The sequence below is a fragment of the Phoca vitulina genome, unplaced genomic scaffold, assembly GCF_004348235.1.
Source record: "Phoca vitulina isolate PV1807 unplaced genomic scaffold, GSC_HSeal_1.0 scaffold52, whole genome shotgun sequence".
NCBI classification, from domain to species: domain Eukaryota; kingdom Metazoa; phylum Chordata; class Mammalia; order Carnivora; family Phocidae; genus Phoca; species Phoca vitulina.
Genome location: NW_022589755.1, coordinates 6663883 through 6690357, shown reverse-complemented (window position 1 = coordinate 6690357; position 26475 = coordinate 6663883). Strand labels below are relative to the sequence as shown.

At 55.5% G+C, this 26475-nt stretch overlaps 1 protein-coding gene across 1 annotated transcript; it reads left to right on the top strand.

Annotated features, from left to right (window-relative positions):
* Nucleotides 1-1985: 1985 nt before the first annotated feature.
* On the top strand, nt 1986-26475 carry KASH5 (KASH domain containing 5). The gene is made up of 19 exons (XM_032388347.1): nt 1986-2010; nt 4270-4407; nt 8331-8435; nt 8940-9126; nt 9608-9672; nt 11125-11191; nt 11442-11603; nt 12052-12169; nt 12495-12545; nt 17597-17674; nt 17932-17988; nt 18289-18348; nt 18947-19011; nt 19174-19261; nt 19578-19700; nt 21547-21605; nt 23666-23711; nt 25205-25269; nt 25356-26475. The coding sequence occupies exons 1-19, from the start codon at nt 1989-1991 to the stop codon at nt 25738-25740; spliced, it is 1941 nt and encodes a 646-aa protein (XP_032244238.1). The 5' UTR covers nt 1986-1988; the 3' UTR covers nt 25741-26475.

Sequence of the window (26475 nt, the reverse complement as noted above, 5' to 3'; positions counted from 1 at the left end):
TTATTTAAGAGAGGGAGAGAGCACACATGCAGTGGGAAGAGCAGAGGGAGCGGGAGAAGCAGACTCTCCGCTGAGCATGAAGTCTGATGCAGGGCTCATCCCAGGACCCTGAGATCATGACCTGAGCTGAAGTCAGATGCTTAACTGACTGAGCCACCCAGGCGCCCCTACTCTATACAAATTTAACTGAGCTATAACTTAAGATTTAGCACTTTATGTATGTTACAACTATATATAATTTTTTTTTAATTTTTTAGGTCTTACAAAATTATCCACACCTCAAAAAGGAAGAAAGGAAGGGAAGGAAGGAGGAAGGAACAAGAAATACTGAAGAAATAAACAGAAGGATGAACTTATACTAATAAAGCCAAGGACTCCACCACTAGACAGCCTGTGCTAAGAAAACACTTGGCAAACATTCTTATTAACTCTCAAGACCCCATGAGGTGGGTACTACTTGTTCCCATTTTAGAGAAGAAGTTGTTTCAGAGAGGTGAAGTCACTTGCCAAAGTCACACACGCAATGGCACTGGGTTTGTCTGATTCCATATCTCACACTTTTAACCACTCATCACATCACCTGTCAAACAGGTTCTTTCCCAGGCCTTATGACAAGTCACCATCTAATAGCCATAATAATAACAATTCACAGCAACTACCACCTTAAGTCCTCAAGGTAACCTAAGAAGCAATTACTATCTCCATTTCTGGGAAGAAACCTGAGGCTCAGAGAGGGTAAGCCACGATGCCAAGGAAGTGATGGAGCCAAAATTCAAACCCAAGAATGTCTGTCTCCAGGCCCACAGCCTTGTCATCAGTTCTATACTGCCCAGTAGTTAAGAGGCTTAGATTCCATCCATTGGTTCACTCATTCATTCAACACCATTTTTATTTTTTTTTTATTTTTTGAGCACTCACACTGGGCCAGGCACCTTCTAGCCCCCAAACAGCCTCCTACTGCATATAGTTCACATTCCAGTGGGGGTGATAGTACACAGATAGACAATATGTCACGTTGTGAGACACCCCATCAGGACCACTAAGAAATAGTAAGTGGTTAGTGAGATGGGGGCCTAATGCAGGCAGTGCAGCAGCGGAAGGTCTCTCTGAGGAAGTGACAGCTGAATGAATGATGGTGGCATGAACGGGAGGATGCAGAAGGATTCCTTTTCTGTGTCTCTGCTAGCAGAAAGACGAAGTGGATGGGACATCTTTTTTTTTTTTTTTAAGATTTTATTTATTTAGGGCGCCTGGGTGGCTCAGTCGTTAAGCGTCTGCCTTTCGCTCGGGTCATGATCCCAGGGTTCTCGAATCGAGCCCCGCATCGGGCTCCCTGCTCGGCGGGAAGCCTGCTTCTCCCTCTCCCACTCCCCCTGCTTGTGTTCCCTCTCTCGCTGTGTCTCTCTCTGTCAAAGAAATAAATAAAATCACAGAAAGAGTGAGCACAAGCAGGGGGAGCGGCAGGCAGAGGGAGAGGGAGAAGCAGGCTTCTACAGGCGCCCCTGTATGGGACATCTTGTGTCCCAAATCCCCATTCTTGGGAGTCGATTTTGGATGTAATTCTCTTCTCTCTAGCTGGGAAAGCTGAGAATATTTTTTCCCCCACTCTCCTTATAGGAATGGATGAAACGGTTTGAGAAAGAATCCTTCAGGGACTCGGAGCCACAGAGGGCTTGGGAGTGGTAGGGCAAGACAGGGTAGGACATCATTGTGACGGTGACGGCCAGCCTGGCACGGAACAGACGGCAAAAAGGGCATGACTTAGTAGCTGATAAGAAGTGGGGATGGACAAGGGGTCCCTCAATCCAAACCTCCCTTGCTTGGGCCCACTGCACCCAAGCTCGAGGCGGGAGAGAAGACCCCAGCGAAAGGGAGGCAGACGCCCCTCACTTCCCCTACCGGCTCTGATTCCTCCGGCTTTGGCCCACTGGGCCAATACGCATGCGCCCGCTCCACCAGGCGGCGTGCGCGCCCGGGTAGCCCTACGCATGCGCGGCCTCGCGGTTGCAGGTAACCGACAAAACTAGAGCGAGCCTTCTCCCGGTGCGCGCCTGCGTCGCGGGGAGGAGCCCAGGTGGGGCGGGGTTTAGACGCTGCGCGCGCTCTCGGTCCCGCCCCAACCCCCCTCTCCCCTCTTCTCCTGGCGGATCCCGCGCAAGCGAACCTTCTTCGCCCGCAACTGCCGTTGGTCAGTCGTGGCCCCCGGCTGTGTCCCGGGACTAGGACGTGGACCCAGGTGCGTCCTGGCTGTGGCGAGGTTCCCCAGAGAAGCCCTGTCAGAGCCCCCGGATCGTGGGGGAGCGTCCCCAATATCAGGGCCTTCCAAATCTTGTTAAAAGTTTTCTAGAAATCCTGACCAGATAGATACCCTCAGAAATACTGAAAAGGACTCAGGAGGAAGTCCAATAGATGACCCCTGAAATCTTGTCAGAATCTTCTCGAAATTCTGTCAGACTTGTCCCTCAGAGCCTGCCAGACTACCCCCCCAAAATCCTGTTACACCCCCGCCCCTCCCCCAAGGTCTTGTCAAGAGATCCCCAGAAGTCTCGTCAAACCCGCCAAAACTCCTGTCAGTTTCCCCTCCCAGATCCTCGCAGAGACCTCTGAAATCCAGACACCCCCAGAAATCCAGAGACGCCCCAGAAACCTGGTCGAGACCCTTCTAAGATCCAGACTCCCTTAAATCCTGCCTGTGGCCTCCTCCTGCTGGAACCTGCGCTGTCAAAGACCCTCCCTCCGTCCCTCACCAGGAGTTTACCCCCCGCCCCGCCCCCCGCAATCCCTGTCAGGGGCTCCCAGTGCCAGAGCCTTCCCCACTCAGGCCCCACAGCCATCACCCCCCTCTGCACCCTCCTGCATTGTCCCAACCCTGGAAGGGTCTCTCTTCAAAGGCCACTCTTTCTAGGACGTTCTAAAAGCTGCCAAGGAGTGTGGACCCGGCTGGTGCCAGGGAGAGCAGGCTGGGGGGAGGACTTGGTGAGGAAAGGGGCGACGAGCAGGTGGGGTGAGGACAGACAGGCCCCAGGTGACCCTGTATTGACCATTTGCCCCAGGGTGCCCAGTTCACCCCCGATGGGCATTGTTGTCCAGTGTAATTATTAATAGCACCCTTCTCACTCTTGAAAGTGTCTTGGAGTTGGGACAGTAAGTCATATGGTCAACCTGGTTATAATGGAGGCAGGACAGGTCATTGTCAGGGCACAGAGGAGGGAATCCCTAACTGGTCCAGGGACTCAGGGAAGGCTCCCCAGGGAGGCTGTGAACCAGGGCAGGGGCCACAGGTGAGGGTGGTGTGGGAAGACCATGGAAAGATGCAGAGTTCCCATGGCTGTGACGAGGGTGAGGGACCTGGAGGTCAGCCGGTGGAGAGAAAAGTGACAAAAAGAGGCAAGGAATTACAGGGAGCACTGTGTCCCACACCAGCCAGAGGGGCTGGGACTTAGTCCTGAGGGCACTAGGGCTCCATGGGGGGGGGGGGTGAAGCAGGAGAGATGAGGCCAACAGTTCCAAATACAGGCTGATAGGCAGAAGGTCGGTCGCCCGGGGCAGTGTGGAAACCCAGAGACAGCAGCTCATTCAGAAACATTTTCCCAGAGGGGACATGTGAGCCAAGACAGGAAGGGCTGGAAAGGAGGGTGTCCCAGGCAGAGACCCGGAGGTGGGAACAGCCAGCCAGTTTGGGGGGAGAGCATGCAGTTCAGAGCTGCTGGAGCTGCAGGTGTGATTTGGGGTGGGAAGGCAGGCAGGGCCAGGCCATGCAGGGCCTTCGATGCCGGGTCCAGGGTCTAGGCTCTGTCCCTGGGGTGCTGGGGAGCAGGGGAGGGGCAGGTCAGCTCTGGGGCCCTGCGCGGATGGACAGGAGGGGAAAGCCTGGAGACTGGGAGGCCGGGGAGGAGGATGAGATGAGGGTCCAGGGGAAGAGGTTGGGGCCTGGCCCAGAGCTGTAGGGAAGGAGAGGAGGGGACAGGGTAGAGTCATAGGGCAGGAAGGACAAGGTTAGGGACTTGACAGGCTGTGGGGAGGAAGGGTGGAAGGGAAGCAAGGAGGCCGTGACCCGCACCCACTAGCCCCCTCTTTGATCTCTGCTGCCCACTCCTCAGCCCCCCCGTTTTCCCAGCCCACACCTCCAATCCATAAAACAGGTCTGAGCGGGAGCTGCTCTGGTCGTGGCAGGGGTGGGCAAACAGGTTCTGAGAACCCAGAGCGGCCTGGGGCACAGGTGGGGCAGGGTGGCTGGTCTGAGGAGGCCATTCCCATTTGTCCTTCCAGGAGCTCTCAGAGCATTCGAGCCTTTGTCAGCCCTTCCCAGTGATGGAGACAGGCTGTTAGTTTCTCCAGCAGCCGCAGAGCGACCAGGGTGGCCCATGGATGTGCCAGAGAGCCGGGCGGGTGGCCCCACTGCAAAAAGTAGGTGGCTGGCCCCCTGTTTGCCCCATGGGAGGATGAGGAGGGAGCAGTGGGTGAGTGGGTGCCAGGTTGTGCCTCGGGGACTTGGGAGAGGTGGCTTAGGGTGTCCCAGCCTCCACCTTGGTGTGCAGGGTGGGTGGGAGTGGGGGAGCGAGCTGTCGTTGAAGAACCTGCTCTGTGCCCACCGGTCTGGACACCGCATCTGGTTTGCTCTGGGGCAGCTAGAGCAGAAACCTTGCACGCGCTGTGCCCTCTGCGTGGAGCACCCTTCCCTAACAACTTGCTGGCTCAGCCCTCACTTCATTCAGATCTCTGCTTCCTTTGAAAAGCTTACTTTCACATTCTCTCCCCTCTCCTGCCTCTCTTCATCTGTTCGTCTGTCTGTTTCATCTCTGTCTCTCCCACTAGAACTTGAGTTCCATGAGGTGGGGTCTGTTTTATTCACTCTGGTATTCCCAGTCCCTAGAGCAGCGCTGTCCAACATGCCAGCCATAAGTGTAATTTTAAATTTTGTTAGTAACCACACTTAGTTTTTTTTAATTTTTTAAAGATTTATATATTTATTTGAGAGAGAGTGGAGGGGGTGGGGCAGAGGGCGAGGGAAAGAGAACCTCAAACAGACTCGCTGCTAAGTGCAGAGCCCCATGCGGGGCTTGATCCCAGGACACTGAGATCATGACCCAAGCTGAAATCAAGAGCCAGCTGCCCAAACGACTGGGCCACCCAGGAGCCCCAAGTAGCCACATTTTTTTTTTTTAAAGATTTATTTATTTATGTATTTGACAGAGAGAGACACAGCGAGAGAGGGAACACAAGCAGGGGGAATGGGAGAGGGAGAAGCAGGCTTCCCACTGAGCGAGGAGCCCGATGCGGGGCTCGATCCCAGCACCCGGGATCATGACCTGAGCCGAAAGCAGACGCTTAACAACTGAGCCACCCAGGCGCCCCCCCAAGTAGCCACATTTAAAAGAAAAAAGAAACAGTCAAAATGAATGGGAACAATAGATTTATTTAACCTAATATATCCAAAATTATATCCTTTCGGTGTGTAATTAATATAAAAATATATCAGATATTCTTTTGTTTTTTCATACCAGGGCTTCAAGATCTGGTGTGTAGTTTACGCTAACAGAGCATCTCAATTCGCACGCGCCACAGTTTAAATACTCAAGAACCACGTGTGGCAAGTGGCCGCCCTAAAACAATGTCTGACTCGTAGGCGCTCAATTATAGTCCTTGATTGTTTAGATGGATGCAGACCAAAGTGGCGTGAAAGCCGGCTTTGGGAGGAAGAAGCAGGGAGACGCTGGGTGGCCCTCTCTGAAATTCACCTGCTAAGTGGGAGAGCTCATTGTGATGGGGGAGGAGGCTCCCACCCTAGGGGAGAGGCAGGACCCCTTTTTCGAGGCTCCCAGCGTCCAGCAGCAGAGCCTGTGTCTTTTCTCAAGGCCGCAGGCCTGGACTCTGGCCTCAGGAGGCTTTCTGGAGGGGAAGGCAGGAGGCAGACACCTGGGTTCAGGGTCCCGAGGGCAGATGGACAGAGTGACTGACATGGCAACTTCGTGGGCACCAGCAGAGGGCGTGCGGCCACCGCTCCCGTGGGTAAGGGCTGAGCCAGCTGTGGGAGGCTCCTGAAGGAAAAGGAAGGACACACCCGGGAGAGATGGAGACAGACAGAGGAAGGCTGGGGGGCGGGGGGAAAGAAGCGGAGACAGTGGGGCAAGGAGACAGAGGCTTGGGGAACGGAGACCCGCCGAGATATGGAAAAAGAACCCAGAGATGGAGAAATGGGGAGGATGAAAACAGAGAGGCAAGGCTCCAGAAAGAGAGGGATGGGGAGGAAGATGGAGAGGAGGAGCCAGAGAGAAAACCAGAGAAGGGCAGTGACAGAGACACAGAGAGAGGTAGAGACACTGAGGACGGAAATGAAGAGAACAGGAGAAGCAGTGACATGTTCCTGGGGGGTCCCAGGAAGTGACCGTGGACCTGTGCGGATCCCCTGAGCCAGAGGGTCCAAGGCTGAGTCTGGCTCTGCTCTCCCTGGCTGAACAGCCCTGGGGAGTGAGCTCTCAAGGCCTGTGAGCTCCCTGGGCTCCTGGTCCTCCTCTATAACCTGGGGAGCACAGCGAGAGGAGATAAAGCCCCAGCAGGGGCCCTCGTGTCCCCTAACTGTGGGTCCCTCCCCCCTTCCCTAGGAGCATGGGTTCAAACGTTCAAACCTGAGGGGAATGAATTTTAGCTCTCTACAAAGAACCCCAGAGAGTAAAAGGAATTAGATAGAGCGCTCATGGACTCCTGCGGGCCTCAGTCGGCAGAGTAACTCTTGATCTCAGGATCGTGAGTTCAAGTCCCACATTGGGCACGGAGCCCATACTTTATTTTTTTTTTAAGATTTTATTTATTTATTTGACAGAGACACAGCGAGAGAGGGGACACAAGCAGGGGGAGTGGGAGAGGGAGAAGTAGGCCTCCCGCTGAGCAGGGAGCTGGATGCGGGACTCAATCCCAAGACCCTGGGATCATGACCTGAGCCAAAGGCAGACGCTTAACGACTGAGCCACCCAGGCGCCCCACGGAGCCCATACTTTAAAAAAAAAAAAAAAGAGCATTCATATGTTGAACAGGTGACCTGGGGCAAGTTCCTAACTTCTCCATGACTGAATGAATATTCTCATCTGTAATGTGGGGCTAATAGCAGCCACCATGGTCCATAGAAAACCCCCAGAAGAGGAAGGGCATCTACTAACTGCTAGATAAATGTTCAGCTCTGTGATTGAGCCTCCACCACATGCCAGGCCTTGGGCCCAGGGCCTTTCTAGATTTTATCTCACTTCTCCTCTAGGAGGGAGGGAACACCCCCATTTTCCAGAGGAAGAAACTGAGGCTCAGAGAGTCTATGCTCCTTGCTCGGGTTGCCCCTTGGGTCTGTCAGACCCCGTAGCCTGTGCTGGGCCTGCTGCTATACCCAGTTGTTCAAGGGCGGGCAGGGAGCCTGGAAGGTCACTTACAGTCCCAGAGACATGGAGTCCAGTAACTCCAAGGGTGGAGGATCTTCTTCTGTATCTTGGAGCATCTATTGAGTGCTTACTATATGTAGGCACTGTGGATACAGCAGTGGACAAACAGACCCGGGGACATGCACGTTGTATGTGTATGTTGGGAGGGCTGTTCCCATACACAAACATAACACTCCCAGCCCTGGGGGTGGGGGATCACTACCTGCCCATTTTACTGGTGGGGAAACTGAGGCTCTGAAAGGAGAATCGGCTTGCCCACAGTTGTATGGCTGGGCTCTGAGCTCCTAACTGCTCCCCCACCGCCTGCCCTACCTAGATCACCCACCCCCTCTCATCTTGGGCCCCTGGCTGTGGGCGCCAATGACGCCAGCCTCGTTGGGGATTCAGGTAGGAGAGAGACCCGGCCCCCCAGGCGTGCAGGGAGACCGGAGATGCAGCCGGCAGAATCGATCCAGGCTGCCCGCGCCTTATTGGATTGTTCCTGGCTCCCGGGGCCCCCCTTCACCCTCAGCTCCTCCCAGAATCCTCTCTTCTTTGCCCTCCTCCGCCCCTAGCCCCCTCTGAGCAGAGCCTGGGCGGTAAGGGAAGAGATGAGGAAAAGGTGATCTCAGAGCCTTTGTTTGTTATCTGGGCTCCTGAGTGGCTTGGACACAAAGGATTAGATAGCAGGGGGGACTTCTGGCCTGAGGGATGGGGCCCACATCCTCAGGGTATGGAGCTAGGAAGCCACTCAAAGACCCTTACGTTGCTGTCCCCTCCCTGAAGCTTCCTGCTGTTCCCCACCAGCCCCCACTCCAAGTAGCTCAGAATGAATTCCCTCCCCTCTGCAGGAGCACAGGACCTAGGGTCACTCCTTCTCTTCTTGTCCCCCTTCTCACGGGCGGGCTGACCCTCTTGTCTCCCTAGTGTACCTCTGGGACCAGCTGGAGGAGGGGAGTCTGGGGACGCTGCTGAGCTTGGAGGAGCAAATACTCAACTCTACGTTCGAAGCTTGTGACACCCAAAGGACAGGTTGGGGGGTGCAGAATGGGGCCAGGCAGCAGTGGGCCTGGGAGACACGAGTAGTAATAAGGGATGGGGGAGGGTGGCTGGGAACTAGGGAGCCATAGAGAGAGGGATGGACTAGGGCCCCTTCTTGGGGGACCTGCAGGGCGAGGTGGGTGATTGTGGGAAGCTTCAGAAAGGAAGTGGATAAAATGACGGAGGCCATTCAGGGCGAGGACATTAATGGAAGAGGGTAGGACGTGGGGAGAGGTAGGGAGGGCAGCCACTGTGGGCCCGATGGGGTACAGCAGGTCCTCTTTGGTCCACCCTCTGAGTGACGATGGTTGGGCTCTATTTCCAGGTGAAAAGTTTGACTCAGAGGAAGGGAAGGACTTTCCCAAAGTGTCTGGGTTAAGCCGTGGTGCAGGGGTGTCACCAGCCCAGCCACTGGGGTCCTCCTACTTTCAAGCCATCGCCTGCCCCTACCCCCCCACCTGCCCCAGACTCCCTCACAGCATGCTCTGTCTCCAGGCATTGTGTCTGTGACCCACGTACTAGCCTATCTGGAGGCTGTGACAGGACAGGACCCCCAGGATGCACGCCTCCAAACACTGGCCTGCAACCTGGACCCCAATGGGGAGGGCCCTCAGGCCACTGTGGACTTGGACACCTTCCTGGCCGTCATGCGGGACTGGATCGCTGCCTGTCAGTTGGATGGGTGGGTCTCTGCACTGCCAACCCTCCCCTGGGAAGTCCTTCCTAAGATCTAACCTTACACCTGCTTACTGCTGCCAGCACCCTTTGGGCACAGGAACCTAACTGTGGTTTGAAGGAGGCTGAGGAGGAGAGAAAAGTGAAGAGATGGGGTTGGGGGGATGGGGTGGAAGGTCTGAAGACAGAGTTCCTGGGATGGGGAGGCAAAAATAAAAGGGGCTGGAAGAGGGAGACGTGGGGGTGCTGGGGGGCTGACAGAGGCCCCTCCCCATCACTTCTCCAAACCCAGTCCTTGCCCCTCCTGCTTTTCCATCTGGCCTAGGGCTCTTGCCATCTGGCCTTGCCTTCCTCCCCACCGTGGCGCTCTCAGTGCTCCTGCTCTCACCTGACCCGGCCCCTCCTCCCGCCACCAGCAATCCCCCTGTGTGGCTGGTCAGGATTGGGGGTGGCTGCAGGGGGCTCTAAGCCTCATCCCTTTGATACAGGGGATTAGAGCTGGAAGAGGAGACAGCCTTCAAGGGGGCCCTAACCTCCCAGCAACTGCCATCTGGTAAGACTACTATATATAGAATGAAGCAGGCAGGCCCAGGGTCAGACAGTGGGAGGGACTTCCCACCTGGGGATGGGACCCAGGGGCATTGGGTGGGACCCCTGGAACCTTTGCTCTCTCCTGGAGCTGAGTTTGGCTTTCTAGGCACCTCCATGGCTGCCTCCCCACCTTCTCTGAGCTTTGGGGTTTTTTTCCTTCAGGGTCTGGTTCCAAGTCCTCCCCCTACTGCAGGCCTATCATTGAGGCATGCAAGGCCCTGCCTACCTCTCCTTGTCAGCATCATTGGGCTCCTGCCTACTCTCTAGTCCCTGCTCCCTTGGGCCTCCTGGCTCAGCCTGGAATGTGCTGTGGGCCTGCCCACCGTGCTCCTCTGCTCAGATGGTTCTCCCTAAACTTCCCACACCTGGGGAAGCCCCGGGATACCCCGGGCTAAGGTCCCTGGCTGTCCAGGCTCACTCACAGACCTGCATTGCTTTCCTGGAGAAATCTGACCTTCTGATTCAGTTACCTGCCCTGCTGTTTGGTTAGTTGATCCGTTCCCCATTTTATCCCTAGAACCTCACACATAGGAGGTGCTCCATAAAAAAGTGTTCCTGTTATACCTTACAAAAACAAAACAAAATTAAAAAACAGCTTTTTTTTTTTTAAAGATTTTATTTATTTATTTGAGAGAGAGAGAGCATGAAAGAGAGAGCACATGAGAGGGGGGAAGGTCAGAGGGAGAAGCAGACTCCCCGCTGAGCAGGGAACCTGATGTGGGACTTGATCCTGGGACTCCAGGATCATGACCTGAGCCGAAGGCAGTCGCCCAACCAACTGAGCCACCCAGTCGCCCCTAAAAAACAGCTTTCTTGACATTCTCTTGAGCATCTTCCAATTGGGGGCCAGGGGAGGGGCAGGTCAGCTCCTGTTGAGGAAACACCCCTCTGGGTGGGGGAAGGATAGGACGAGGAGGCTGGAGGCCAGGAGGCCAGGAGGCTGGGGACGAGGTTGTGGTGAGGGTCCAGGAGGAGAGGGAGAAGCCTGAGCCAGGACTGGCCACGACAGAGAGGAGAGTCGAACAGAGTCAGGGAAGAAGGTCAGAGCCAGGACTCTGGGGGTGGGGGGGACTGTGGAGATGAGGAGGAGCAAGGGAGCCAGGACAGCCCAGTGGCTGGGTGAGTTGGGGGGGAGGGAAACCCGGAAGAGGAACAGGTTTGGGGGTAGCTGAGGTGCTGCTGCCCAGGGCTGGGTCTGATGAATTCAGGGCTACAAGAGAGATCCAGCCTGAGCTCAGAGTACCAATGAGCAAGAGGCCTTTCAGATGGTGGATATAATCGTAGCCCAGGAGCAGATGAGATGACCCAGGGCAAATGCGAGGGTGAGGCTAGTGGAGGCCAAGCCCAAGTCCTGGGGCTCCGTGACGCCTAAGGTCACCGGGGAGCCCGCCACCCTCTGTCTCTCTCCCTCCAGGATGCCCAGAAGCCGAGGAGCCAGCCAACCTGGAGAGCTTCGGAGGCGAAGACCCCAGACCTGAGCTGTACCTATGCTCCCCGACCTCCCCTCCCTGCTGCCCATGCCCTCCAGCCTCCCTGCCATAGGGCTCCGGGTCCTTCAGGGGTGGGTGAGGGACGGGGTGGGGGTGGGGCTGTGCTGCTAGCCCCGGGAGAGCAGGGCAGTCTCTGTCCCGTTCCTCTTTCTCCAGAAGAGCCTCATCTCCCCACCACCGCCACTACCCCTCCAAGGGAGGTGGGGGCTATGGCCGGTAACCAGCCCCTCCCTAACCCCAGGCCCGCCACCGCCGACCTGCTGAGCAGCCTGGAGGACCTGGAGCTCAGCAACCGCAGGCTGGCCGGGGAGAACGCCAAGCTCCAGCGCAGCGTGGAGACGGCTGAGGAGGGGTCTGCACGCTTGGGGGAGGAGATCTCGGCCCTGCGCAAGCAGCTTCGCAGGTGGGCTCTCCGCGTGCTCTCCCTGCACCTCCTGCCCTGTCTTCGACCCTGCACTGTCCCCTTCTGCTCTTCCTCTTTCTCTTTTGTGTCTCCCTGGTTCTGGTCTCTCAGCCTCTTGGGTTCAGACTCCCTTCTCTCTTCTTCTCTGCGTCTTCATATCAGCAGCCTATGCCTGTCCCTGTGCTCTATCTTTCTCATGTCCGTCATGTTCCCCCTATTTTAGTCTCCTGCTCTTTCCAGGTCTCTGTCCCACCCCCTTAGTCTTTTAGGTAGAAACTGGGTCTCTGTCTCCTACACTAGGTTCTTTCCCTGCTTTTCCCTCTGGGTCTCTGTGCCCCACTCCCAGGTTCCTGTCAGGATTTCTCTGTTGCTTCCGACTGTCTGAGTGGATCTGTCTCTCTGGTCTCTGTTTCCCTTCTTTGTGGCCCCCTGCCCCACCCCCACTCAGTACCCAGCAGGCTCTGCAGTGTGCCAAGGCTGTGGATGAGGAGCTGGAGGACCTGAAGACTCTGGCCAAGAGCCTGGAGGAACAGAATCGCAGCCTCCTGGCCCAGGCCCGGCAGACGGTGGGTTCTGGGCAAGGGGCACAAAGGTGCCCTCATCTTTCCCCCCTTCTTGGAGTCTGAGCAACAGAGCCTAACAATGGAATGGGAAGGGGCAGAGGTTACCCTGGCTTCCTCCCTGACTCCAGGTCCTGCTTGCCCCAGACTCAGGGTCCAGATCTATTTGCCACCCCTCTCATGACAGAGGGGACAGCAGGAGCCCTCAGGGCTCCCAGACTTGCTCCTCCAGGACCCAGACCCGAGATGGGTTCCCAGGGGTGGGAGAAGGGCAATATGGGGGCAAGGAGGCCCCAGAAGGAGCCTTTGTCCTCTCTCTGGGGCCGTTCAGGAGAAGGAGCAGCAGCATCTGGTGGCCGAGATGGAGACTCTGCAGGAGGAGGTGAGCTGAGGCCCAGTGCCCACCCCCACCTCTTCCCCCTTCCCGCCCTACTCCTGCTGCCCCCAAACACCCCCGGCAGCCTGCACCCAAACACCCTGACAGTGTGTAGAGGGAGGTCCCGGAATCCCAATAATGTACAAGTGTCTCTGAAGGTCACATGACGGCGTGTGAGAACTGCCCTGGTTGGTAAGAGTGTGGGACATGGGGCGAACTGCCTGGGCTCACGCTGGGGCTGCCTACATAAGCATGGGCCGGTCCATCTCCTCTCTGTACCTCGGTGTCCTCACCTGTAACAGTGGGCAAAATAACAGAATCTCCCTCATCAGGTGGTGTGAGATTTAAACACGAGGATGCTTGTAGTCTTAGGCATGAGGCAGGACCCACGGGAAATGCTCGCTGAAAGTTAACCAGTGTTGTTCATATATTAGCATTTTTTTATGGTGGAACACAGGCCTTGAAGTCAGCCCTGAGTTTACATCCCATCTCTGCCACTTACAAGACAGGCCACCTTCAGGCATGTGACTCCCTCTTCTCCAGCCTTTGTTTTATTCTCTGAGAATGGGAGGAGGCTAATTGCTTGGCAGGATTGTTCTAGAAATAAATGACAGTGCTCAGCCCAGGGCTTCGCACGCTGTCTGGAATGGCCCAGTTCAGCTGCATGTCTGCATGTCTGATTCAAGCCCCGTTCCATCTGACACAGAGAAGAGAACATCATCTTAGTAAATCTGGGCCCACCTAGTCCTTTTTTTTTTTTTTTAAAGATTTTATTTATTTATTTGACAGAGAGAGACACAGTGAGAGAGGGAACACAAGCAGGGGGAGTGAGAGAGGGAGAAGCAGGCCTCCCGTGGAGCAGAGAGCCTGATATGGGACTCGATCCCAGGACCCTGGGACCATGACCTGAGCCGAAGGCAGTTGCTCAACAAATGAGCCACCCAGGCGCCCCCCACCTAGTCCTTTTTAGGTGGAAACTGAAACTCATCAATTGATGAAACTCGTCACCGCCCCCCTGCAAGGTGGCATCTAAGTTGCTGGAGACACACACAGCATCTCAGTGCTCCAGGAGGCGGCAGTCCTCCCTCAACGTCTATTCCGTCTGCTCGTCACAAGATTGATGTTCATCATCCCATCTGGTCCTCAGCCTTAGTCACCACCACATGCTGGCATCCACTGGGAGGCTGGCATTGCCTCTGGTCTCTGGACATACAGTCCTCACTGCATCTGCTGGCAGTCGCCCTCTGGACCCCCCGACACACGAGGGCCTCTGGGGGCTCTCCCTCAGCCCCTTCCACACCCTTCCAGGGCCACAGAGGAGGCTTAGCTGCTTTCCTGAGACTCTTTGTGGCCACAAGGGGCCTCGCTGGGCCTCTCTGCCTCCTCTCCTCACACAGCCATCTCCATTCTGTTACTCACAGGCCTCGCTGGTTCTGAGACTGAGCTGAGAAATGCCCCCTCTCGGATTCCCAGACATCCCAGGGGTTGCATGGTTCAACTGCATCCTACCTCTAAACCCCTCGCAGCTAACCCGGGGCTTGGGGCTGGCGCAGGGCCTGTTTTCCCTCTACTGCTCTCTTCTTTGACCCTCCTATGCCCCTCCCCCGCCCTAAGGATCTCTGCCCAGTCCAGGCAATGGTACTGATTCTGCCCAATCCCCCCAAATCTCTTTCTCCTACATCTGTATTATGGCTTTTACATTTAAATCCAAAACTTTTCCACTATTGTTCTCTGGCTCTTCCATGAAAATTCCCTCCTCTGGGACAATGGGAATCTCACCACGGGATGGCTGCCACAGTGTGAGGCATGGGGTGCACACAGATGTGACTGTTTTCTTCCAGAACATCTCTTTTTAAGAACAAGGAGAAATTTTCCCTACAGCCCCATGGCAGAACCTCTCTCTTATATCTTATTGGCTAAAGTGACATCATATGATTATAGCCAAACCACTCCCTGGCATGGGTAATCCAACCCCGGATGGGCCAGAATACTTTCAGCTCCCAAGGAAGAGAACACCAAAGAAATGGTGGCTTCAATCTGAAGGACATCATTTCCTTAACAAGAGACTTTGAAGTTCTCTGTGTTGGTTTGGTGACTCAGGCTTGTTCATTGGCCTGTGGCCTCATGATCACAGATGGCTGCAACAGCTCTGCCCTCGTGGTCTCATTCAAAGCAGGACAGAGAGGGGCAAGAGGGCCCAGCTAATGCTCCTCTCATGGCTCTCCTTTCATCAGAAGGAAAAGCTTTTCCAGAAGCACCCCCACTATACCCACCACCCCAGCATACCTCTCTTCTATTGCACTGGCAGGAACTGGATCACATGACACCCCCAGCTGCAAAGGAGGCTGGGAGAATATCTGACTGCTCAGCCTCTGGAGTGGGATATGGGAAAGTGAGAGGGGGTGAGAATGGCTGCTGGGTTAGCTAACCAGCCAGTTCTCCCAAATCTGCTGAGATCCCCCTCTTATTCACCCCCCAGGGTGGAGCTAGGACCTGCCTGCCCAGGCGGAGAGTGGACCCCCAACGAAAGCAGAAGGAATAAGCAGGGTGAATTGCAGCCGGCAGTCTCTGCCTCCTCCCAGCCCAGAAGGCCTGCTGCCAGGTCAAATGCCTTGAGCAGCGCCTGGGACATCCTAGGCGCTCGATAAACCAGAGCTATTCTTGGTTGACTCCCCCCCTACCTTTCCCCTCCCCACAGCAGCCTACAGAGCATCTATAGATCGAGTTCTCAAGTTACAGGAGAATAATGCTGGAGTAAGGGATACTCAGACACTCGACTTTCCTACAGAGAATCTACAGACCAGGGCTCGGGTTACTGCAGAAGAAGGAAGGAGACTGAGTAACCAGGTTCCCTGCCTGGTGGCCCAGGACCCAGCCTCCAAATCCCCACCAGGTGGACAGATGTTGACACAGCATTCCTGGCCTGTCCTTCCTCTGCCCTTCACCTGGCAGCCCAGGCCTGCAGAGACCAAGAAGGAGGGATGGCTGATGGAGGACTTGGAGCCCAGCCAGCTGGAGAGAGGGAGGAACTGGCCTTGGTGTCCCCAGGGGCACAGGGAGGAGGGGCGTGGCAAGGGAAGTCCAACTGCCTCTCTGCCCTGAAATGCTTTTGCCCGTGGCCGCTTCACATTGAAGTTAGTGCAAGTTGCTGAGTTTTTGGTGCCTGGAAACTCTAGACTGGATTTGGGGCCATTTTATCATCAGATCCCATTTCATGGCTGGTGTGAGCTGCCCCTCTCCTGGCCCCCTTGTTTTCTCGGATAATTCTCCCCCTGGAGGACTCGGAGCGCCCCAGCACTGCCTCTTCAAGAAGCCCCTCATCTGGGCTCCAGAGGGCCCAGGCCCTAGGCCTCATCAGAGTCTACCTCCCAAGTTGTTATCATCTGCTTCTGCACTGGTCCCCACCTCTAGCGATGAGCTCCCTGAGGCCAGAGATGAAGCTGGTTCCCCATTCTCACCTGGGGCTGCATCTGGCTCAGAGAGTCTGGGGGTTATAAGTGCAGCATTTGGAGTTAGATTTGGGTTTGAGTCCACTCACTTACCATGTGACCTTGGCCAAGTTTCTTAGCCCCTCCACTCGTCAATTTCCTCTGTAAAATCAGAGGGTGATGCCAATAAAAACATTAACAACCAGACATGACATTCCTCCCAAAGGGCACAATGTGACATGCATAGCAGCACCTGGGAAATCTTCCTGCCAAAAGATTGAACAGGAGCCTGGACAGGGTTCTGGATCTACCCACCAGTTTGGAGGAAATGAAGAGGTTGGAGGAACATGGTGAACGTCCTGTGGAGGGAATGAGAACTCAGGAAGCCAAATCCAAATGCACCAATTCTATGGGACAAATAACCTGATTTCTTCCCCAGAAGATGGGCCCCCCAAAAGTGCCAGGTTGAGACAGGTGGGCGACCACTGTCAGAGGAAAAGAAATGAGATATTTCAATCAAAAGCCACGGCAGACCTTGTTTGGATCCTTATGCAAACAAACTAAATGTGGAAAGACTTTTGTGAGACAACCAAAATGAAAAAAAAAAAAACAACCACAAATTCGATATGGGATAATAGTAAGGAATTATTACTTTTGTTAAGAGTGATCGTGGTATTGTGAATTTGGTAAAGTAAAAAATTCCTTACGTAGGAAATTAAAATGCTGGAGTCATTCTAGGTAGAAATCACAGGCTACCTGGCATTTGCTTTAGAGTTATCTGTTAAACAAAACAAAACCAAAAAAAAAAAAACTAACTTGGGAGAATAGAGAAGAAACTAGGAAAATGTAAATAATTATTGAAGTTGGGCGGTGGGCAGTGGGAGTCCATTATACTGGTATTTTTACTTATGTGTGTGTGAGAAACATTTAGAACATGAAGTTTTGAAAGTATCTTTAAAACACATATTTTACGGGGTGCCTGGGTGGCTCAATTGTTAAGCGTCTGCCTTTGGCTCAGGTCATGGTCCCAGTGTCCTGGGATCAAGCCTCACATCGGGCTCCCTGCCCAGCGGGAAGTCTGCTTCTCCCCCTCCCACTCCCCCTGCTTGTGTTCCCTCTGTCACTGTGTCTCTCTCTGTCAAATAAATAACATTTAAAAAAATAATAAAATAAAACATATTTTACATTTCCTGAACATTCGGTATGTGCCAGGCGCCCTTCTAAATGCTTTGTGCTTATTAACATACAGTAGCGCGTGTTTGCACGAATGACCACCTGTATGACCTGGGGGAGCGGGGTGCTCAACCTTTCTATGCCAGACTTGCCTTTATCTGCACAATGGGGGAGAAAAAGTGAGGTAACACTTGCAAGGTGCTCAGAACGTGCTCACAGATACTGTTATCAGCCCCGTGAAGTAGGTCCTGTCTCATCTCCATGTTTTACAGACAAGCACCCAGTGACGCACAGAGAAATCACACCTGAGATCTCATAGGGTGGGTGGAGGGATTCAATGGGCCCAGATATATAAAGTGCTCGGCACAAGGCCTGTTGTTGCCCGTCAGGTGTTCAGGAAATGTCGCTGCGCATGCTAACATTGCCGTTGGCTGAAGTGGCCGTTCCTTCTTCCAGAACGGGAAGCTACTGGCTGAGCGGAATGGAGTCAAAAGGAGGAGTGAGGAGCTGGCCACGGAGAAGGAGGCTTTGAAGGTGCCACCCCTCCCTGGTGTCATTTCTACCAGTTTCAACCGCTCCAGTCGAGTGAGAGCTGGGGACTTCATCAAGCCAGCAGGCTCCCAGGGCTCCAGGCAGCTCGGCTAAAATCCCTCTCTGGGTGGCTGATGTCCAGGGACATCGTGGGAGGTTGAGGAGCGGGGCTCGGGAGAGTTGGGTGGGCTGGGGAGGGCAGCACTGGCTGAGGCCTCTCCTGGGAGGCCGGACAGATGGACGGGCTCCTTCCTTGGCAGCGGCAGCTCTATGAGTGTGAAAGCCTCATTTGCCAACGAGATGCTGTCCTCTCGGAGGTGAGTGGCCTGGGGGTGGTGAGGTGACATTTGCCTTCCATGCGCTCCTGGCCATCCCCTGCCCCTGCCCCAAGGTCTGAAAAGGGGAGTCCTGCCTGGGTCTCATCCCTGGATAAGCAGCCCAGAGAGGTCAGAGGGTTCCCCCGGTGTGGCAAGCCTGTCCCTGCAGGATCTAGAAACCTGATGCTCTCCCTCAGGCCCTAGCTCTTCCCCCAAGCTCACCCTGCCAGTCTCCCCCACCCATGCCTCTGCATCTTTGTGGGGCTGGGCCCCATCTCAGTGGGCTTTGGGCTTCCCCAGCGCACTCGCCACGTGGAGAGTCTGGCCAAGACGTTGGAGGAGTACAGAACGACGACCCAGGTAGCCAGCTGCCCTCCCACCCTCGGCCCCCTGCCTGGCCCCGATCTTCTGCCATCTCTGCAGTTCATGCCTCTTTCTGCCCCTGTCCATCTTGTGGAGTCTGTGTCTCTCTCCTGCCTTTTCACTTGTCCTCTGTTCCTCTCTTTCTCTCTCCCTCTGTGTATCTCCACCTCCGGTCTAGTTTCTTTCTCTGTGGGGGTTTTGTCACCGCATCTCCCCTGCTCATCTTTCTGTGTGTCTGCCTTTCTTTGATCTAGTCTGTCTGTCTCCAGGGGTGACTCTACCCTCTGTTGGCCCCTGATCGTTACAAGTCTCCTACACCTCGTGTGTCTTTTGCCTCTCTGTGAATCTGTGTCCATCCATGTCTCTTGTTCTTAATTTTCCTGGCTGGTGGGTTATCTTCTGGGTTCCTGCTGCTCTCTGTCTCTCTTTGGCTTCCTAAGTTTCTGTCACTGCTTTCTTCCCCCTTGTCCCTTGGCAATATGTGTCTGGAGGAGCCCAAAGAAGTCAGGGGAGTGGAATTGACTGTAAGAGGAGCCCAAGGCTGGCAGATGGAGAAGAACAGAGAGGCAGGGGTTCCCCACTCCCTCCTTTGCAGGAACTGAGGCTGGAAATCTCACACCTGGAGGAGCAGCTGAGTCAGACCCATGAGGGGCCGGATGAGTGAGTGGAACGTCAGGGGTGAAGGAGGCAGGAGGGGAGCCCAAAGGCAGGGACCCCCAACCTCCAGCCACAAGGTGGGCAGAGCAGCCACCCCAGAGTGGGTTGACTGACAGGTAGGGGGCAGGCACAGAGAGAGCCTTCCCCTCTTGACCATGTGGCCAGGCTACCGGAAGGGGCCCAGGCGAGAAGAGTGGGCTGGACCAGGCTGCTGCCCCCATCACTGGGCGTGGAGATCGAGGCCATTCGGCAGGTGGGCCCGGCTCCTCGAGAACACCCCAACCCACTGCCCACCACAGCTCTGACCCAGCCCTGATTCTCACCCTACCCCATCTCCCCGCCAGGACCATCTCAGTCCTTCACCTCATCCCTACCCCAGTCCTTGGTCCTGCTGCCAAACCCTTCCCAGGTCCTGCCTCTACCTGCTCCCCAGCCCAGCCTCACCCCAGCACCCCCCACCGCTGTCTTCTCTCACCCCATGCCTCAGCCCATGTCCATCCCCATCTCTGACCCATCTTGTGCTTTCACCTGGCCCTCCCTGGCCTCAGAAATGGCTTCTCCTCTGCCAGAAACAAGAATTGGCAGCCGCCACTCTCGCCAGCCCTCTGTGTGGCGTGTGGCAGTGGGAGGAGGTCATCCTTGAGACGGATGAGGAAGTGGAATTTCCGCCTGAAGCCCCAACCGGGGCACAGGTGAGCGTGGGAGGGGCTCCAAGACCACCGGAGTCCAGGAGCTGGGAAAGGGGCCTGGAACTCCATGTGCCATGAGCTTGCTGCCCATTCCACAGGCAAACGTTGACCAAGGGCCTGCTGGACACGGAGCCCAAGCCAAGCAGGACACCATCCCTGTCCTCTGGGGACTGGCCCGCAAGGGGAGTAGACAAGAGCAAGCAAAGCAAACGCAAACTGCACAGTGGTAGTTCTGTCGTTGCGAAAACACTGTCAGGAAGCACTGCATTTACAATGGTCCTGCCGGGGGAAGCTAAGAAATGAATCGTTCCTCCGAACACCATAAAGATACATTAAGCTTTTACTTTTGGGATACAAGGCACCCTTAAGAGCAGCTTAGCAAGCCCACTGTGAAATCTTGAACTCACCCATAGCGGTTGTTTTATGACTTCTGTAGTTACCTGAGCAATATTTCAACATCCGTCAAAACGATCGAGACAACTCATCTTCAATGTCCACAACAGAAAAGTGAGATTTTAATCTATTAGTGCCAGAAGTCTCTCTCTTTTTTTTAAAGAAAATATTGCTAACAGCTCTGTAACTGCATTGTCTTGAAAATAATACTGCTTCAGAATTATACTGTTCACCATTCTTAAAGGAGAAACTCATTTCTTTGCTCATTTTCTCCCTGGGTTGAGAGAAATTTCTGTGTTTCCCTTCAAAACCCGTGCTGTTTGATTTTTTTTTTTTTTTAAGATTTATTTATTTATTCATAAGAGACAGAGAGAGAGAGAGGCAGAGGGAGAAGCAGGCTCCCCGCTAAGCAAGGAGCCCGATACGGGACTCGATTCCAGGACCCTGAGATCACGACCTGAGCCGAAGGCAGACACCCAACCATCTGAGCCACCCAGGCACCCTGTTTGAATTTTTTTTTAAGATTTATTTATTTAAGAGAGAGAGCGTGAGCACAAGCTGGGGAACGAGTAGAGGGAGAGGGAGAAAGACATTCTCAAGCAGACTCCACGCTGAGCACGGAGCCAACAGGGGGCTTGATCTCATGACCCTGAGATCATGCCCTGAGCCGAAACCCAGAGTCAGATGCTTAACCACTTAACTGACTGAGCCACACAGGCGCCCCTGATTTTTCATTTACTTCCCCCCATATCTCTGCGAGGTAGGCAACCTCACCCCTCATCCTGTTACCTGTGGGAAACCGAGGCTCAGAGAGGTTATCCGTCCCCAGTCACACAGCCTGTGGGCGACAGAGTCACATCCCTCCGAGGAGGTGTGAGTCAGAGTGAATTCCACTGGGAGCTCTCCATGCCTCATCCAGGGGAGTGCCGACCCAGGCCTCAGGGTGCCACCGGCTCCAGGTCCTGGAGCTATGGCTCGGAGCTGCTCAGGGCCTGGTGGGGAGATCGTGCGAACGGGCCATCCCCATGCAGTGTGATGGGTGTGCAGAGGTGGGGGGTGGGCCCTGAGGGAACCTAGCAAAGGGAGGACCTGTGTCAGGTGGGAGACTAGAGAGGTGTCACAGGGAAACTAACACTTGAGTTTATTTCAGAGAAGAGAGAGAAATTGAGTGGTGTCAGGAGAGAGAAACCTTCCTGGCAGCGGAAAGCACACACGCGGGGATGTGGGGCATGAAAGCATAGAACACGCTTGGGCAGCAGAGGGAGTGGCGGGTGGCTAGGGAGCCATGAGGCCCAATCACAACAGGAATTCCCTGTAAATCAAGTGGGGAGATCGTACTTTTCTCCATCGAGCCACAGGATGGCTGAGGGCAGGGAGGGAGCCCAAGAGGAGGGCAGGTTTTAGAAGCAGGTGGTGAATTCTTGCCCGGGAGACCTAACCTTTCCTTTTCCCACAGAGAAACTTGCAGGGAGAACCAGCGCACCCTCAGGGAGGAAGGAAGGAGCGATCGATGTGGTAAGAAGCTTGTTCCTTCCAGAGCCATCCCCCTGCCTTGGGGGGGACACCACATTCTTAGACAGTGTACAAGGACTGGAAAAGCCCTGGGGGGAGTTGCACATCATTCACTCCTTCATTCATTCATTCCCTCCCACTGAAGTGACCCTTGGCCTGTGAACCAGGATGAGCCATCCCCAGCCCTGCCTTCAGTGTCTCCTGGTCTAGAGGGAAACAGACTCTGACCCAGCCGGTTCTGGGAGGGCATCTGGCACTTGGAGCCACCTCGGGGGGGGAAGGCTTCCTGGGGACATGATGCTTGAATGGGGTCCCGTAGGAGCAGTACTCATATAGGAAACTCTTAGACAAGAAGACAGTTGTCTGGCTGATGGGACAGCTCAGTCACTGGGTCACTGTCACTGAACACACCTCTCCCAAGGCCTCCAGGGAACCCTGGGATGAAGGAAACCCAGACCGGCCCTTGGAGAACATCCAGGTAGTTAGGAGACAATCGGGGACTCTGGAATCAGACAGCCTGGGTTCAAATCCCAGGATGGGGGTGGTGTGAGCATCAGTGCCGTGGAGCCCCAGCCCTGTGATTGTTAGGAAGCTCGGCTGCAGGCCTCTGAGGAGAGATAAAGCCCTAGATGTCTGGGCCCAGCCTCCTCAGGCCTGGCCTTGGGGCCTGTGGTTTCCTGTGGTGCCTCCCGCCCCTCCCCTCCCCTCTTTCAGGCTCTTGGCTGAGCCAACTAATGAGGCTGCCTGCCACTGGCCTCTAATTGGACTTGTCTGAGAAAACTGAGATTGGGCAGGAGGGGGGCTCCAGAGCTATGACCTCCCCCTGCATCACCGGGGAAGGGAAGGGAGAAGGGGCTGAGCAGCAGCGGGGGCGGGGGCTGGACATCTGAGTTTCCCGGGAGCAGGGCAGTGAGATCCGCAGACTGGGAAGCTGGGAACGAGGTGGTGAATCCCGTGGCCCCTAAAGGTGACTAGGGGTGAGGGTTTGGATCTTGAGAGGTGCTGGGGGAGGAGCCACCTGGGGTCCAGGTATCAGTTCCAGGGGATGAGACAGCTGTGTGTCTGACTGGGCAGAGGCTGGGGGCTTACCAGTCTAGCTTACTAGCACTTTTTGCGTGCTAGTTGAAGACACAGCTGTGTCCTGAGGGTGTCAAGGTGGCGACAGCTGGATGGCCGGACCCCTGGTCCCCAGTGAAGGTGGTAGCCAGTGGTATGGACATCTGGTCTCTAAGGGGCATCTGGGCTGGGCAGCTTGAGGTCTAAGTCCCCAAATAGGTATTTCAGGGGCTCAGGCAGCTGCAACCCTTGGAGGGGCAGAGGTTGGGGGCTTGCACACTGAAGAGAAATGATTTGTGGGGGGAATTGCTCACACAGTTGGCTTCTGGAATCTCAGTCCTAAAAGAAGACCCAGTAAGATTGAGACTCACTGAAAATGGCACAACGCCCCCAGGCACTAAGTGGGGGGTGGGTCTACACCTGCCCTGGAGTCTTGGGGAGCTCTGAGTCTCTGGTGTTTGGGAGAGTAAGAGAGCAGAAGCCTAGCTCCCAGCTAGGGCATCAGCCAGAAAAATAGCAGAAGAGAAAGCCAGTTTGATTAAGAGACCCTCCTACCCTTTTTGGGGGTCACACACTCTTTTGAGAGTTTGTTGAAAATTCCCCTGCAAAATATGCACACTGACCTACACACAGCAGTTTGCTCATGGGGCTCCAGGACACCCCCAGGCCCATCCATGATGCCCGGTCCCCATTAAGACCCCTGCTTTAAAGGCTCATCCAGGGGCGCCTGGGTGGCTCAGTCGTTAAGCGTCTGCCTTTGGCTCAGGTCATGGTCCCGGGGTCCTGGGATCGAGCCCCGCATCGGGCTCCCTGCTTGGCGGGAAGCCTGCTTCTCCCTCTCCCACTCCCCCTGCTGTGTTCCCTCTCTCGCTGTGTCTCTCTCTGTCAAATAAATAAATAAAATCTTTAAAAAAATAAAATTAAATAAAGGCTCATCCAGCTCCACGGTGGGCGAACAGGAGCCAGGCCAAGGGAAGATGCTTAGGGTGATTCTGTTGTCCCCTCAGGTTGCCCAGAAGAGAGGAAGAGGAGGAAGCAGAGCCCCAGATCACGGTAGGCAGTCCCCAGCACCCCTTCCTGGTCCCCACCCACTCCGGGCCCTTGAGGAGGGTGACACAGTGGCGGCTCCTCCCAGCCCTCACCCACACCCCCACTTCTCCTGAGCAGACAGAAAAATCATTTGGCCAAGAGATAACAAGGCCCTTGCTATGGCTAATGAGAGCGGACAGAGCCGTGGGGGGAGGCCTGCAGGCCAGTAGGCGGCCAGAATGTTCCCGGGGGACCCCCCAAGCACATACACAGGGCTGCAGCCGCTAAGGCACAGGCCTCACAGACGTGGCTACACCCCCGGAATGCGAAAATGCACACGCACATGCGCCCACACACAGGAAGGGGCCGGGCCCTCCCCAACCAGCCCCAGAACTCTCTGGGGCACAGCGCCTGTGACGGCTCCCCCGCCTGGCACCTCACACACCAGCTGCTTTGCTCCTCGAAGCCGCAGGGCGAGGTGCAGGTGCCAATCCCCATTCTCAAGGCAGGCGAGTGGAGGGAAGCTCGGGGAGGAGAGGTGGGGAGCCCGTGGTCCTCAGGGTAGGAATGTGAGAGCCCGAACCAGGGTAGGAATGTGAGAGCCAGGCATCTGGGCCCCTTCGGGGTCCAAACCCTCCAAGATGGTCTCTCTGAGCAGCCTGACCCCAAAGCCCACCTCCCACTCTCTTCCACAGAGACTGGGCCCCATGTTAGTTTCCTCACAGCTGAGTTGACTCCAATCTCTCCCAGTTGTGTTTGTGTGTGTGTGTGTGTGCACGCACGCGGGGGGTGTTGTTTAAGGACCACGGGAAAGCCCCCCACACACAGAGCAGACGCACAGTAGGTGGCTGTGGTGAAGGGAGGGGCTGAGTCTGGTGGCCCCTGTTATTCTTTATTATTGCTCTTATTGCCATCATCAGCATCCACGGGTGGAAAAGCCCGAGGCCAACAGAGGGGGCGCCCTTTCAGAGGGACATGGGGGGTGAGGTGGCCCCTGGAGGAATACTTGGGGCTTTCATCTTAAAGCACCTGCAGGTTCTGACGCAGGCAGGAAGAGCGCCCACGCTGGACTCGGCCCAGCACAGGGTTGGACTCCTGGAGAAGATGGGGTCTCTGCCCTCAGGGAGCTTAGATGCTTGCAGAATCAGGTGCAAATGGAAATAGTAATTTTGAACAGCTCCCATAATTACTGAGCGCCCACCGGGCACTGCTCCAAGCACCCTCCCGCTTTTTTGCTTTTGACCTGCATTCCCTCATGCAGACTCCCCTTTGGCCCTGTGAGCTGGGGACTGTCGCCGACCCTGTCCAGCAGATGGGGAAAGTGGGGCATGGAGATGCAGGGTGAGCTTCCAAGGGACATGCAGCTGGAAGCCGGCAGGGCTGGGAACCCAACCCGGCAGGGTGTCTCACTGTGTTCCACCCACTTCCATGTGGTCACTTCTGTGCAGTGGCCTGAACCAAGGGCCTTTCACAATCCGGGACCGAGGGTCTCAAGTTTGTCTCCTTTGTCCTTCTAGGCCAATCTCCCCAGCCCTCTGGGGGACCCTCACCCTGAAGACGTTCCAGGAAGCCCTCCTGAGAGGTAACAGGACCCACGGGGACTGGAAGGGGCCTGGAGGCAGAGGCAAAGTCCAGCGTGATTGTCCCGCCCTCCTTTCCGTCCCGCAGCCCTGCCGAGCCCGAGCCGAGGCAAGCCCTGGTGCCTGTGTGGAAAGAGCTGGTCCCAGTCAGGAAGCCGGTCTCGGGCCAGCTCTGCCTGCCCCCGCTGCAGCCCCAGCTGTTCAGGTGCGCCCCGAAGCGGCTCCAGAAGGAGGGTGGCCGTCACGCGTTGGGGCATTGCCCCCTGCTGAGACAGCACCAGCCACCCCCCACCCCGGGGCCCTCCCGAAGCACTGGCCTGCCTCCCACCAGGGTCGCTCGGCTCCCGCTGGCCCCGGCACCCCTCCTGGGCCTGCTGCTGCTCCTGCTGTTCTCCGTCCTGCTGCTGGGCCGGTCCCCGCCCCCCACCTGGCCCCACCTCCAGCTCTGCTACCTCCAGCCGCCGCCTGTGTGAGCCGCTCAGAGCAAGGTGTAGTCAGAGAATTCCCCGGGAATCCTACTGTTATTACCACTGTTGTGCCACCCCGAGCTGGGAGGACCCCGGTACGGGGACCCCAGATACAGTGCTCCAGGATCCACACCCCTGTATTGGGTTTTTCTGTGAAGTCTTTCGGTTCTTTTTTTAACACTGGTGACTATGTTTCTCAGCAATAGCAAAACATTCCCAATAATGGATTAAATACTAAGGGTTTATTTTCCTCCTAAAACAAGTTTGGAGGAGGACAGCTATGGGCCCACAGCTCAGAGTCTCCACAGCCTGGGGGTAGAGGGAGCTGTGATTCTCTATGAGATCCTCTTGGCCCTTCCCTCTGGCTCAGGAGATGACAGGCATAGCTTCATACGTCACATCTGTAGGAAGAAGGGGACGCATCCCTTCCTTTCTTTATAAAGAAAAGCCGTGGCCTTCCCACAGCCAGCAGCAGACCTGTGTTTATGTCTCATTGGCCTGAAGTGTTTGTTGCACCACTCCTAGCTGCCAGAGAGGCCGGGAGACTGAGCGCCTCTCCCCTCTCCTGGCAGAAAGAGGGAGAGAGACATGTGGGCCGGGCACACATCACAGATGTCCCCTGCAGTGCAAACAGCCCAAAGGAAATGGACCACTGTGCCATTTGCTCACTCATCGCTTACTGCTCATCCTCGTGTCACAATTAGAAGATAAAGCTATGGGGCGCCTGGGTGGCTCAGTCTG

Bases quoted from the DNA above. Each gene is read 5' to 3' on its own strand.
- KASH5 (XM_032388347.1), top strand. From the start codon at position 1,989: ATGCGCGGCCTCGCGGTTGCAG. The intron at 2,011-4,269 runs GTAACCGACAAA...TTGTCCTTCCAG, and splicing joins GCGCGGCCTCGCGGTTGCAG to GAGCTCTCAGAGCATTCGAG. The intron at 19,012-19,173 runs GTGAGTGGAACG...CCATGTGGCCAG, and splicing joins ACCCATGAGGGGCCGGATGA to GCTACCGGAAGGGGCCCAGG.